Below are 14,279 nucleotides of genomic sequence, written 5' to 3' on the forward strand. Positions count from 1 at the left end.
GACTCATCAATTTTTTAGACCGATCTTATCTAATTGATGCAATTGTCTTAACTTGAATTTCTTTATTAGTGAATTTGAATAATTATGTTATACTTGAAGTTTATTTTAGGCCACTCTTGAAAATAAATTGATCTATGCTCATAGGTATACCTGATAATGAGTACCGTTGTTTTCATTGGCATAAGTTTCTACATATTCCCAATGAATAATTTAATGTTTATAAAATTATGTTAAATGGTAGTATATACCTCATGGCACCCATTTTGGATGAAAAGGCATAAGTTATCCAATTAATTTTCTCATATTAAAAATTAACAGTTCTTTCATTCGTGGATTTAATATTCATTAAATATTTACTTAATACATATTTATTGAATACCTATTATGGGCCAGCCACTAGCTACAAGGCCTGGATATACCTAGCCACTGGATATAAAAGCCCTGAACAGAACCTGGGACTTGATCTAATTTCCATTCTACTTGGGGAGAGAGAGATCCCCATAAAAAGTGTGTGCACGTATGTGTGTATGTGTGTGTGTGGTGTGTGTGTGTGAGAGAGAGAGAGAGGAGTGCAAGAATATTTAAAGAAGGGAGGAGGATTTGGAGATCAGAATTGAGGAGATATGAAGTGAGGGAGAAGGTGAATCGTGTGGGTTGGGTTTCCAGGGAAGAAGGACTTAGGCAAAGGCAAGCAGAGGTGCTCTAAGGCCCTGAGGGTGGGATGTGACTGACATATTTTCAGGAAGATTCTGATTTCACACCATTTAAACATACCTCCTTGAGAAGGTCCTGCTCCAAGTTATGGCTCCCAAGTAGCAACTTTCTTTTTAAGCGACGGCATTGCAGCTCTAGGTACCGTTTCTGATGTTGAAGAAGATTGGTCTTCTCCTCTTCTTGGAAATGCTGTATGTTCTGTTTCTGGCTTGAAAGCCATTCCTGTTTTTCTTTTCTTGGGGTGCTCTTGTTTTCATTCAGCTCCTGGCAAGATAAAAAACAACTGAGTTCAAAATACATAAAAATTAACTACATGAATATACTATTTGGTAGCTGGTAATCTTCAGTAAAAATACTTAATTTGTGCCCTCTCTCATGGGCAGGCAGGGCAATGACCTTAAAGGAGGTAGGTAGTATTTTTCTGTTTCTGGAGTTATCCATGAAGTAGGACAGAAAAGAGAAAAAATACACTAGAAAACATGCATATTTTTAGCTTTGCACAGCTATATTTAGGATGGCTCGTAGCTTTGAAAGCACGCAATGATTGGTGAATGGAGTAAAACATCTTTGTTTGAAATCCTCCCAAAAGGGGGAAGAAGACAGTGCTTTCAAGTAAAAATCACACATGAATTAAAATTAAGGTTAAAATATAGTTATGTCTCACTTCTTGGCTTTCAACAATTGAAATACTAAGTTTTTGGCAAAGTTAAGGATGGGCTCAGTATAAAAGACCAGAAATTAAATGGAAAATCAACAAAACCACAGGAAAATAGAGACCGTTTAGAATAGATTTAGTCTTCAGCACTGTAACCACTGAACAAGGCAAGACCAATGTTTTTCTACAGCATTTTAAACATCATCTCACAAACTACCTAAAAAATTTATTTATACTGGATAGGATGAGAATACTGACAATACATTCAATGATGCAAACCCAAGGATGCTAATCAATACTAGTATATTTCAACCTACAATGCATCAACCTTGCAGAGAATATAAATCAGCCATCTTTCCTAGGTCTAAGATGATTTTTTAGAGACTGTTAACCTTATGGTTCTTCATCTGTTGTTCAAGAAAGAAACCGATGATTCATTACTTTCATTGATAAGATATTCAAACACATAAAAATAAAAAGCACATAAGCTTGTAGTTCTCAACTTAAGGATGTCAATGAGAAGACAGGGATAATACAGGCATATACAGAAAGAATCACTTGCCTATGTTTTTCAAAATCTTTGGCCAAGGAAATTTCCCACCCACTAAGACTATAGTAGGTCCCTTCCTCTATACTGATAATAATCATTCTAAATGAACACACACACACACACACACACACACACACACACACACACACACGCAGACACAAAACTACCTTCTAAAAGAAAACGAGCTTATTAGTTAGACTATGAATTATATGCTTAAAGGATTATCTAAACCAACACATTCATTTATAAAACTAAAACCTGATTTCACTAGGAAACAACTATAGAACTGCATTTTGTTGGATATTTATTTACAGTTGGGAATCCTGTTTACCATCTTTTCAAATCCCATGTTCTGGTATTGAGTTTAGCTTTTAGATTACAGTAATGGGAATACATAGCAGGTTACACTCTTTAAAGTTGGAAAAATTTTATCAATGAACCTCACTCGGCAGGGTATATATAGCAAGGCTTTGTGCCACCAATATCCTTAATAAGACTTATATATCTAATTATAGGTCAAATTCCTATACACAAGAAAGCACTGTACCAAAGAGATTATGGTTATTTTATCAAGATTAATTTATCTGCATGCAAATAATTAATTACATGGACTAAAAATTTCAGTCCATCAGTCTGTAAAAGAGGGTGTAAACTGGGGAAGTCTCGGTGGGTGGGGAATTTCCTTGGCAAAAGATTTTGAAAAACATAGCCAAATGATTCTTTGTGTATACGCCTGTATTATCTCTGTCTTCTCATTGACATCCTTCAGTTGAGAACTGCAAGTTTATGTGCTTTTTATATTTATGTGTTTGAGTATCTTATCCACAAAAGTAATAAAGAATTGGTTTGTTTCTTGAATAACAGGTGAAGAACCGTAAGGTCAATAGTCTCTGAAAAATCATCTTATACCTATGAAAGATGGATGATTTATATTCTCTGCAATATAATAAAGATACTATAGTTGACACAAATCATTTTCCTGTCCTGACCACTATCCTGAATAATAATCCCCTTTCAGAAATTGCCTTAGGACAACATGGCTTTCCTCACAGTTAGACTAGATCTGCGATAAAAATAAGTTCAAGAAAGCAGCACATAAAGGGCAAACACACATGAAATCCTGTAGCCATAAAGACATAATTAGCATGCTTTCCTAGTAAAGAAAATGGGATGAGAAGAAATGTCTCTTATCCTTATTCTGTGTTAAAATCAGAATAAGAACAAATTATTGTAATCTGAGCCCAAAGTAAGAAGGTATGACTTACTTTTAAAGGAAGAGATGTATGGCTCTTTTTCATAGCTAAAATATTTTTATTTCTAGTGACTCAGTTTCTTAAGTGCTTAGGAAAGCTACTATAAATAAAAGCTTTATAAAATAATTCACATTTTAAAGAGATCACTCTTTGTAGATCCCACTCAACTGAGGATCTCAGCCATTGAAAAGTAATAGGTTATAATCAATGTCCTCACTTAAACTGGTATATTGTTAGTGGCCACAAACAAAAGAAAATTTTATCTTAATGGTTCTACGAGTAGATCAATATTGGATATAATCAGTAAGCAGGCAAGTGGCTTGAAAATTTTTATAAAGTAAATACCTCCTTAAGTTGTTCCTTTCGAAGTTTGTATTCTCTCTTCTGGGACTTCAAAAGGCTATTCAGTTCTTTCTTCTGCTCAGCCTGAATACGTTGTTGAAATTTGTTCTCCTCACTGGACATCAGTTCAGCCTATAGGAAAATTTTTAAATGGATCAAATTAGCTAAGCAGATAAGCTTCAAAGCAGCAGTTTAATACACATTAGCAAAGATATTTCCTCCCACCTAAGAATATAAAATCAGTATAATCATTACCAAAACAAGAATATCCAATAAATTATTAACAAATATTACTCAGCATCCTTATGATTTGAATTTCAGAGAACCACTAAAATGGAACTCATCTTTAAAATGCTGATCTTTTACAGGGTCAGTGTTTTCACCGTTCCCCCCCATTTAACTAGAGTATGCTGCCCGACCCCCCTCACTAATAAAACAAAACAAATGTAATTAAGTTATGACCTTTTATCTAGCTTGACTTGTGTATTAACTACTAAAAGCATACTGCTGACTGGCAGCCTTACCAACAACATGAACAGATATTCACACATATTCTGTATGTTGTATAAATTATATACTGTATTCTTACAATAAAGAAAGCTAGAAAAAAGAAAATGATCTTTTAAACTGTCTCCCAAAACATTTTCCAAGACCTTTATTGAAAAAAATATGTGTATAAATGGGCCTGTGCAGTTCAAACCTGTTATTCAAGGGTGAACTATACATATTCATTGTAGAACATTTAGGAAATACAGAAAAACACAAAGAAGAAAAATCTTGCATGATTTTACCACACAGAGATAACCAATATAAACATTTTGGTGCATACCCTTCCTAATTTTTTCTAGGCATGTATAGATATTGATATAAATATATAAAACAAATCTAAGATCATATTGTACATCCTGTTTCATGAATTCCTTTCCTAAAAATGTTAGTATCTACCTGTTTACAAAGTATTCAAGAAAGTACAACATCAAACAGGATTCTAAATATTTCTATATTCTTTTGCCAAATTATTTCAAAATCAAATATTCATTTACACCAGAAATTATTTTGCTAAATTCTCTATTACTGTGAGACGGTGATTCTTCTTTTTTTGCAGACATATTTGAAGATATGGTGTAAATTTATTGAGAAGTTTACATTTTACTTGACAACTGTGATTATCAAAATAAATTGAAACTAAAGGGACACCAAGGAAATTAGAAACCAGTTTTCACAAAAGACTCCTAAAAAAATGCACCTTTATCATACAGTAGAATGATACTTATTTGTAGTAAACAAATGGGCTAAATGTGAATCTGAAACCCTCTTAATTTCTCTTAATTTAACATTCTCTGTATATTACAGTACTCTTCAATTCTTCTGATATAAAAATGCTACTATAAATTTAAGGTTTCCAAAAAGTACATAGAGAATGATAAATTTTTTTTAGAACCTGAATCACCTACTAACTGATTTATCAAACTCCTCAGATAGCCAAAGTACCCAAGGCCTAGAACAGAATACTTAACGACTTTTTTTTTCATTAAGGTATCTTTGATATACACTTATGATGGTTTCACATGAAAAATAATGTGGTTACTACATTCATCCACATATATCATCGAGTTCCCCCCATACACCATTGCAGTCACTGCCCATCGGTGTTGTAAGATGCCACAGTCACTACATGTCTTTTCTGTGCTACACTGTCTTCCCCATGATCCCCCCAACACCATGTGTACTGATCGTAATAGCCCTCAATGCCCTTCCATCTCCCTCCCCAACTGCCCTCCGGCACCCCTTCCCTTTGGTAACTGCTAGTTCCTTCTTGGAGTCTGTGAGTCTGCTGCTTTGTTCCTTCAGTTTTGCTTCGTTGTTATACTCCACAAATAAGGGAAATCATTTGGTACTTGTCTTTCTCTCCCTAACTTATTTCACTGAGCATAATACCGTCTAGCTACATCCATGTTGCTGCAAATGGTAGGATTTGTTCCTTTCTTATGGCTAAAAAGTATTCCATTGTGCATATGTACCACTTCTTCTTTATCCATCCAACTACTGATGGACACTTAGGTTGCTTCCATATCTTGCCTATTGTAAATAGTGCTGTGATAAACATAAGGGTGCATGTGTCTTCTTCAATCTGACAACTTTTTTCTCTGGGTAAATTCCTAGGAGTGGAATTCACGGGCCAAATGGAATCTCTATTTTTAGTTTTTTGAGGAACCTCCATATTGCTATCCACAATGGTTGAACTAGTTTACATTCCCACCAGCAGTGTAGGAGGGATCCCCTTCCTCTGCATTCTAGCCACCATTGTTGTTCCTAGTCTTTTCGATGTTGGCCATGCTAAATGGTATGAGGTGATATCTCATTGTGCTTTTAATTTGCATTTCCCTGGTAATTAGTGATATGGAGCATCTTTTCAAGTGCCTCTTGGCCATGTGAATTTCTTCTTTGGAGAAGCATCTGTTCATATCCTGTGACCATTTTTTAATTGGGTTATTTGCTTTTTGGGTGTTGAGGTATGTGAACGCTTTACATATTTTGGATGTTAATCACTTGTCGGATATGTTGTTTACAAATATATTCTCCCATACTGTAGGATGCCTTTTTGTTCTGCTGATGGTGTCCTTTGCTGTACAGAAGCTTGATGTAGTCCCATTTGTTCATTTTTGCTTTTGTTTCCCTTGCCCAAGGAGATGCGTCCAGGAAAAAGTTGCTCATGTTTATATTCAAGAGATTTTGCATATGTTGTCTTCTAAGAGTTTTATGGTTTCATGACTTACATTCAGGTCTTTGATCCATTTAGAATTTACTTATGTGTATGGGTTTAGACAATAATCCAGTTTCATTCTCTTGCATGTAGCTGTCCAGTTTTGCCAACACCAGTTGTTGAAGACACTGTCATTTCCCCATTGTATGTCCATGGCTCCATTATGGTATATTAATTAACCACATTTGCTTGGGTTTATATCTGGGATCCCTAGCCTGTTCCATTGGTCTTTGGGTCTATTCTTGTGCCAGTACCAAATTGACTTTGCAGTAGAGGTTGAAGTTGGGGAGCATAATCCGCCCCCAGCTTTATTCTTCCTTCTCATGATTGCTTTGGCTATTTGGGGTCTTCCGTGGTTCCATATGAATTTTAGAACTATTTGATCTAGTTCACTGAAAAATGCTATTGGCATTTTGATAGGGATTGCACTGAATCGGTAGATTGCTTCAAGCAGGGTGGCCATTTTGACAATATTAATTCTTCCTATCCATGAGCAAAGGGATGTTATTTCCATTTATCGCTATCTTCTTTTTATTGAATGTCTTGTAGTTTTCAGGGTATAGGTCTTTCACTTCCTTCATTAGGTTTATCCCTAGGTATTTTATTCTTTTTGATGCAATTGTGAATGGAATTGTTTTCCTGATTTCTCTTTCTGCTAGTTCATCATTAGTGTATAGGAATGCAAGAGATTTCTGTGTATTAATTTTGTATCCTGCCACTTTGCTGAATTCAGTTCTAAGTACTAGTAGTTTAGGGGTGGATTCTTTAAGGTTTCTTATGTATAATATCATGTCATCCGCAAACAGTGACAGTTTAACTGCTTCTTTACCAATCTGGATGCCTCTTATTTCTTTGTGTTGTCTGATTGCTGTGGCGAGGACCACCAGTACTATGTTGAATAAAAGTGGAAAGAGTGGGAATCCTTCTCTTGTTCCCGACTTAGAGGAATAGCTTTCAGCTTCTCACTGTTCAGTATGATGTTGGCTTTGGGTTTGTCATATGAGGCCTTTACTATGTTGAGGTACTTGCCCTCTATACTCATTTTCTGGAGATTTTTTACCATGAATGGATGTTGAACTTTGTCGATTGCTTTTTCAGCTTCTATGGAGATGATCATGTGCTTTTTCTCCTTATTTTAGTTAATGTGGTGGATGATGCTGATGGATTTTCAACTGTTGTACCATCCTTGCATCTCTGGAATAAATCGTACTTGATCATGATAGACTATCTGTTTGATATATTTTTCACTATGATTTTGTTGAGTGTTTTTGTGTCTATGTTCACCAGGGATATTGGTCTATAATTTTCTTTTTTTGTGGTGTATTTGCCTAATTTTGGAATTAGAGTGATGCTGGCCTCATAGAATGAGGGTGGAAGTATTCCCTCCTTGTCTACTTTTTGGAAAGCTTTAAGGAGGATGGGCATTAGATTTTCACTAAATGTCTGATAAAATTCAGCAGTGAAGGCATCTGCTCCAAGAGTTTTATTTTTAGGTAGATTTTTATTACCAATTCAGTTTTGCTGCAGGTAATTGATCTGTTCAGGTTTTCTGTTCCTTTCTCGGTCTGCCAAGGAAGGTTGTACTTTTCTTGAAAGTTGTTCATTCCTTCTGGGTTATCAAGTTTCTACGCATACAATTTTTCACCATATTCTCTAATAATTCTTTGTATTTCTGTAGTGCCCATAGTGATTTTTCCTTTCTCATTTCTAGACACTCTTTTTTTCTTGATAAGTCTGGCTAGGGGTTTTTCTATTCTGCTTATTTTCTCAAGGAACCAGCTCCTGCTTTCATTGATTCTATTGTTTTATTCTTCTCAATTTCATTTAAGCCTGCTCTAATCTTTATTATGTCCCTCTTCTACTGACTTTGGGCCTCATTTGTTCTGCTTCTTCTAGTTTTGTTAATTGTGAGTTTAGACTGTTCATATCGGGTTTTTCTTCTTTCCTGAGGCAGGCCTCTATTGCAATATACTTCCCTCTTAGCGCAGCCCTAGCTGCATCCCACAGATTTTGCATTGCTTGATCTGTTTATATTTGGTCATTGATTCATTGATTATTTAGGAGCATGTTGTTAAGCCTCCATGGGTTTGTGGGTCTTTTCATTTTCTTTGAGTAATTTATTTCTAGTTTCATACCTTTGTGGTCTGAGAAGCTGGTTGGTTCAATTTCAATATTTTTGTATTTACTGACATTCTTTTTTGTAGTCTAGTATATAATCGATTCTTGAAAATGTTCCATGTGCACCTGAGAAGAATGTGTATCCTGTGGCTTTTGGGTGGAGCATTCTGTAGATATGTTAGGTCCATCTGTTCTAATGTGTTGTTCAGTGCCTCTGTTTCCTTACTTATTTTTGGTCTGGTTGATCTGTACTTTGGAGTGAGTGGTGTGTTGAATTCTCCTAAAATGAATGCATTGCATTCTATTTCCTCTTTTAATACTGTTAGTATCTGTTTCAGATATGTAGGTATTCCTGTGTTGGGTGCATAGATACTTATAATGGTTATATCCTCTTGTTGGACTGATCCCTTTATCATTATGTAATGTCCTTCTTTGTCTCTTGTGGCTTTCTTTGTTTTGAAGTCTACTTTGTCTGATACAAGTACTTTAACTCCTGCTTTTTTCTCCCTATTGTTTTCATGAAATATCTTTTTCCATCCCTTCACTTTTAGTCTGTGTATGTCTTTGGGGTTGAGGTGAGTCTCTTTTAGGTGGCATATAGATGGGACTTGCTTTTTTATCCCTCATATTGACTCTGTGTCTTCTGATTGGTGCATTCACTCCATTTACATTTTGGGTGATTATCAAATAGGTATGTACTTATTGCCATTTCAGGCTTTAGACTCGTGGTTACCAACGGTTCAAGGAAAACTTCCTTACTATCTAAGAGTCTAGGCTCACTTAGTGTGCTATTACAAATACAATCTAAAGGTTCTTTTTTTTTCTCCTCCTTTTTCTTCCTCCTCCATTGTTTATATATTAAGTATCATATTCTGTACTCTTTGTCTATCCCTTAACCTACTTTGGGATAGTTGATTTAATTTTGCATTTGCTTAGTAATTAATTGTTCTGCTTTCTTTAATGTGGTTTTATTACCTCTGGTGACAGCTATTTAGCCTTAGGAACACTTCCATCTATAGCAGTCCATCCAAGATACACTGCAGAGACAGTTTGTGGGGGGTAAATACTCTCAGCTTTTGCTTATCTGGAAATTGTTTGATACCCTCCTTCAATGTTAAATGATAATCTTGCCAGATAGAGTATTCTTGCTTCTGCTTCATTGCATTACATATATCATGCCACTCCCTTCTGACCTGTAAGGTTTCTGCTGAGAAGTCTGATGACAGCCTGATGGGTTTTCCTCTGTATGTGATCCTTTCTCTCTCTCTGGCTTCTTTTAATACTCTGTCCTTACCCTTGATCTTTGCCATTTTAATTATTATATGTTTTGGTGTTGTCTATCTTGTCTCCCTTGTGTTGAGAGATCTGTGCCCCTCCATGGCCTGAGAGACTATCTCCTTCCCCAGATTGGGGAAGTTTTCAGCAATTACCTCCTCAAAGACACTTTCCCTTTTCCTCTCTCTTCTTCTTCTGATACCCCTATAACACGAATATTGTTCTGGTTGGATTGGTCACACAGTTCTCTCAATATTCTTTCATTCCTAGAGATCTTTTTTTCTGTGCCTCAGCTTCTTTGCATTCCTCTTCTTCAATTTTTTTCATTTACCATCTCCTCGACCATATCTAATCTGCTTTTAAATCCCCACATTGTATTCCATAATGAATGTATCTCTATTCTGGATTTGTTCCTGCATTCTTGAGTATTTTTCTGTACCTGCATGGATGTGTTTATGATTTTTTAAATCTCTTTTAGGAAGATTGATGAGTTCATTGTCACTTGACCTCTTTTCTGGTGTTTTGGGGATTTTGGTTTCAACCAGGTTCCTTTGACATTTCATCTTTGTATGTGGCACCATCTAGGACCCTGAAGGTGTACTCCCTGCAATTACTTAGCCCATGGAGCCATGTCAGGGGTCTCAGAGGAGCGGCGCTGGTGACTGGGGGTTGGGAAGAGCTGTTTCCTGCTTCCCAGATACTGTACGTCTCTACACAGCCAGACTAGTCAACCAAACACACAGGTGTAACCCTCTATGCTTTGCATTTGTAACTGCTGTAGGCAGGACCTCCCTCTGGCTGGACTGATGCCAGGGCAGGGGCAGATGGTTTGTAAGCCAGTGCCAGCCTGCCAGAAGGTGCAGCAGGCTGCATATCATGGAGGAAGGCCTCGGAGCTGTATAGCCACCCAGGGGGATGGAGTGCCTGAAGTTCCTGAAAAGTTCCCAACCTGCTGGGCAGAGTGCACCTGAACAGTTTTGTCTACCTGTCCTTTTTCCTGAACAGCAAGCCCTGTGCAATATTTGCCCATTTAGTAGCCCTCTCACTGTTAGGAAGTCTCTCATACTGCCTGCCTTTCTTTTCTCCCAGAGCAGCTGGATGTGAATCCCTGTTTTCCACAACAGCTGGAATCTCAGTCTGTCCAAGTATTCTTCCTGTCTTAGCTTTCCAACCCCACTGATCTCCAGAGGACCATGTAATATAAGTTCTTGCTCCCACAGCAGATCTCCAGGGCTGGGTGTTCAGCAGTCCTAGGCCTCCACCCTGTCTCCACTCCATTTCTCTTCCTTCTGCCAGTGAGCTGGGGTGGGAGAAGAGCATGGGCCCCCCAGATCATGGCTTTGGTATGTTACGTTTTTTGAGGTCTGTTCTTTTCTCCAGGTGTAAGAAGTCTGGTGCTGCCTTCTTTCCTGTTGATCTTTTAGGGTTAGTTGTATTAACAATATTTTCATATTATATGTGGTTTTGGGAGGAGGCCTCTGTCTCACCTCTCACGTCGTCATCTTTAATCTGATCTACCTGACTTTAATCGCTGTTACATGATAAAACTATCAAGTTATCAGGACATAATTCCGTACCTACTGGTTCCCGACCCAGCACTTGATATTTAACCTATTATGTACATATTTTTCCCTTTCCCCATTTGATTTGCTTGGTTCTGGGGAACAGATACCCTAACATCAAAATGCCATCTTGGTTAATTTTGAAATAGCCACAAGTTAGAATAAATACATTAGTAATACCGGTCAACTACCTCTTTTTCCACAGCAGCCTGATGTTTCTTGATCAGTTTCTTCATTTTTGCAGCAAAGTTGTTACGCTGCATTTCAAGATCTTTCTCTAACCTGAGATGATGCTTATCCATCTCAGCCTTCAGCTTATCTTTCAGAGACATCAGCTGTTTCTGATGCTCAAGTTTTCTGAGCTCATGTTCTTCCATTTCCCTTGTAACCTACAACAATGGAGAGGAAAGAATGAAATAAAGCAAAACCTTTTTCTTTCAAAACCATCTTAGACCAGTCTACTATCAACTAAGTAGGTAATTCATGTAGGAGATCCCAGTCAACAGCTTCTAATAAAATTTCATCTGAAAAAGCAGACAAGCTAGCTGGTTCTAAAATTTAAATGGGAATGTAAAGCACCTAGAATAGCCAAAATTTTGAGGGGATATGAAAAGTTGGTAGATTTAAATTCAGTAATCAAAACAGTGCAGTATTGGTATGAGGACAGGCTGAAGAGAGCAAAGGAACACACTGAAATCTGGAAACAGACCCACATATATTCAGTCAATTGATTTACTACCAAAAAGTCAAGTTAATTCAAAGAGGAAAGGAAAGTGTTTTTAACAAATCCTGCTGTAACACCTGGTTCTCTGTATTCTAAATAAATAAATGCTTAATCATGCTATACACAGAAATTAACTTGACAAGAGTCACTTGACATAAACCTAAAATCCAGAATCAGAGAGCAGGAGAAAACACAGAATATTATCATGACCTTGGGGTCAGCAAATGTTTCTTGGGTAGGACACAAAAAACACTGATTATAATGAAAAAAATGTACAAACTGGATTCTCAAACAGAGGCAAAATTCAGATAATGTAAGATTAACCATTTAAAGTGAACAATTCAGTAGCATTTAGTATATTCATGATGTTCTGCAACCACTGCCCCATTGTAAAGAAAAAAATGTACAAACTGGATTCTCAGAGACAAAATTTATATAATGTAGGATTAATCATTTAAAGTAAACAATTCAATAGTATTTAGTATATTCATGATGTTCTGCAAGACTGCCCGTATCTAGTTACAAAACATATATAATACTTCAGAAGAAAACCCTGTATGTTTTAAGCAGTTGCTCCCCCATCTCCCCTTCTGGTAACCACCAATCTATTTTCTGTCTATGGATTTATCTATTTTGGATGTTTCATATAATATGTGACCTGCTGTATCTGGCTTCTTTCACCTAGCATGTTTCCAAGGTTCATCCATATTGTACAGGATGCAACAGTACTTCGTTTCTTTTTATAGTGAATAATATTCCACTGTATGTCCATACCCTCATTTGTTTATACATTTATTTGTTGCTGGACCTGTGTGTTGTTTCCACCTTTTGGATATTGTGAATACTGCTCTTGTGAACATTTGTGTATATGCATTTGTTTAAGTACCTGCTTTCAATTGTTTTGGGTATATATCTAGGAGTAGAATTGCTGAATCATGGGGAAATGCTATGTTAAACTTTTTGAGAAATCATCAACTGTTTACCACAGCAGCTGACATTTTACATTCTTACCAGCAATATATAGCAGGAGTTCCAATTTCTCCACGTGCTCTCTAGTTGTTATTTTCCATCTTTGTTTTTGTTTTTCTCTCTTAATAGCTAACCACCTAACAAAACAGCAGCAGACTCACACAGTCCAAGAAGGGACTAGCAGTTACCAAAGGGAAAGGGGTGGGAAGGGTGGGTGGGAAGGCAGGGAGAAAAGGATTAAGGGCCTTTATGATTAGTACACATAGTGTAGAGGGGGGAGATGGGGAAGGCAGTAATAGCACAGAGAAGACAAGCAGTGATTCTATAGCATCTTATTACGTTGATGGAGAGTGACTTCAATGGGGTGTTAGGTGGGAACTCAATAATATGGGTGAATGTAGTAACCAGTGTTGCTCATGTGAAACCTTCATATGATTGTATATCAATGATACCTTAACAACAACAACAAAATAGCTGGCCATCCTAGTGGCTGTAAGGTGGTACTCATTATAGTTTTAATTTGCGTTTCTCTAATGACTAATTATATTGAGTATATTTTCATGTGCTGTTGGCCATTTGTATACATTCTTTGGATAAATGTCTTTTCAAGTCTTTAACACATTTTTAAAAATTGAGGTATAGTTTATATATTAATTTGAATAGTTTTTTGGTGGAGTCTTTAGGGCTTTTTTTATGTAGCATCGGGTCATCTCCAAACAATGACTGTTTCACTTCTTCCTCACCAGAGTGGGTGCCTTTTATATTTGTCTTGCCTGATAATGTAGCTAGGACTTCCAATACTCTGTTGAATAAAAGTGTTGTGAGTAGGCATCCTTGTCTTATTCCTGATTTTAGAGGAAAAGTTCTTAGCTTTTTCATGGCCTTCACTCATTTTTAATGGGTTGTTTGAATTGGATTTTAAAACTAAAAATTTTAATTTATCACAGATGGAGAAAAAATATTTGCAGGACATATCAGAGAAAAAATACCTGTATGTTTCTTATGAAAGTCAAACATACATATGCCCTATGACTCAGCCATTTTATCCTATGTATTTGTCACAGAAATTAAAACATCATGTTCAAAGACATGTACATGTTTGTAGCATCTTACTATGCTGATGGACAGTGACTGTTCTGGGGTATGTGGTGGGGACTTGGTAATAGGGGGAGTCTAGTAACTGTAGTGTTGCTCATGTGATTGTACATTAATGACACCAAGATCATAAAATAAATAAATAAATAAAAGTATTTATTTCATCTTCCACTTGCCCCTCAGAAACCTCTAATCTACTTTCTGTGAATTCGCCTATTTTAGATATTTCGTATAAGTGGAACTCTAATAATATTTTTC

The 14,279-nt window shown here is 36.6% G+C and overlaps 1 protein-coding gene across 15 annotated transcripts in view; it reads right to left on the bottom strand.

Annotated features, from left to right (window-relative positions):
• Positions 1-14,279, bottom strand: part of LOC140849262 (serine/threonine-protein kinase TAO1-like) — a 242,042-nt gene that overhangs the window by 79,784 nt on the left and 147,979 nt on the right. For all 15 annotated transcript variants that reach the window (XM_073236258.1, XM_073236252.1, XM_073236253.1 and 12 more), the window contains 3 exons: positions 11,425-11,622; positions 3,518-3,646; positions 775-978 (listed from right to left, as the gene is read on the bottom strand). In XM_073236258.1, coding sequence (XP_073092359.1) covers positions 775-978; positions 3,518-3,646; positions 11,425-11,622 — 531 coding nt within the window. The remainder of the gene's footprint in view (positions 1-774; positions 979-3,517; positions 3,647-11,424; positions 11,623-14,279) is intronic.

Source organism: Manis javanica, chromosome 4, assembly GCF_040802235.1.
Source record: "Manis javanica isolate MJ-LG chromosome 4, MJ_LKY, whole genome shotgun sequence".
Classification (NCBI taxonomy): domain Eukaryota; kingdom Metazoa; phylum Chordata; class Mammalia; order Pholidota; family Manidae; genus Manis; species Manis javanica.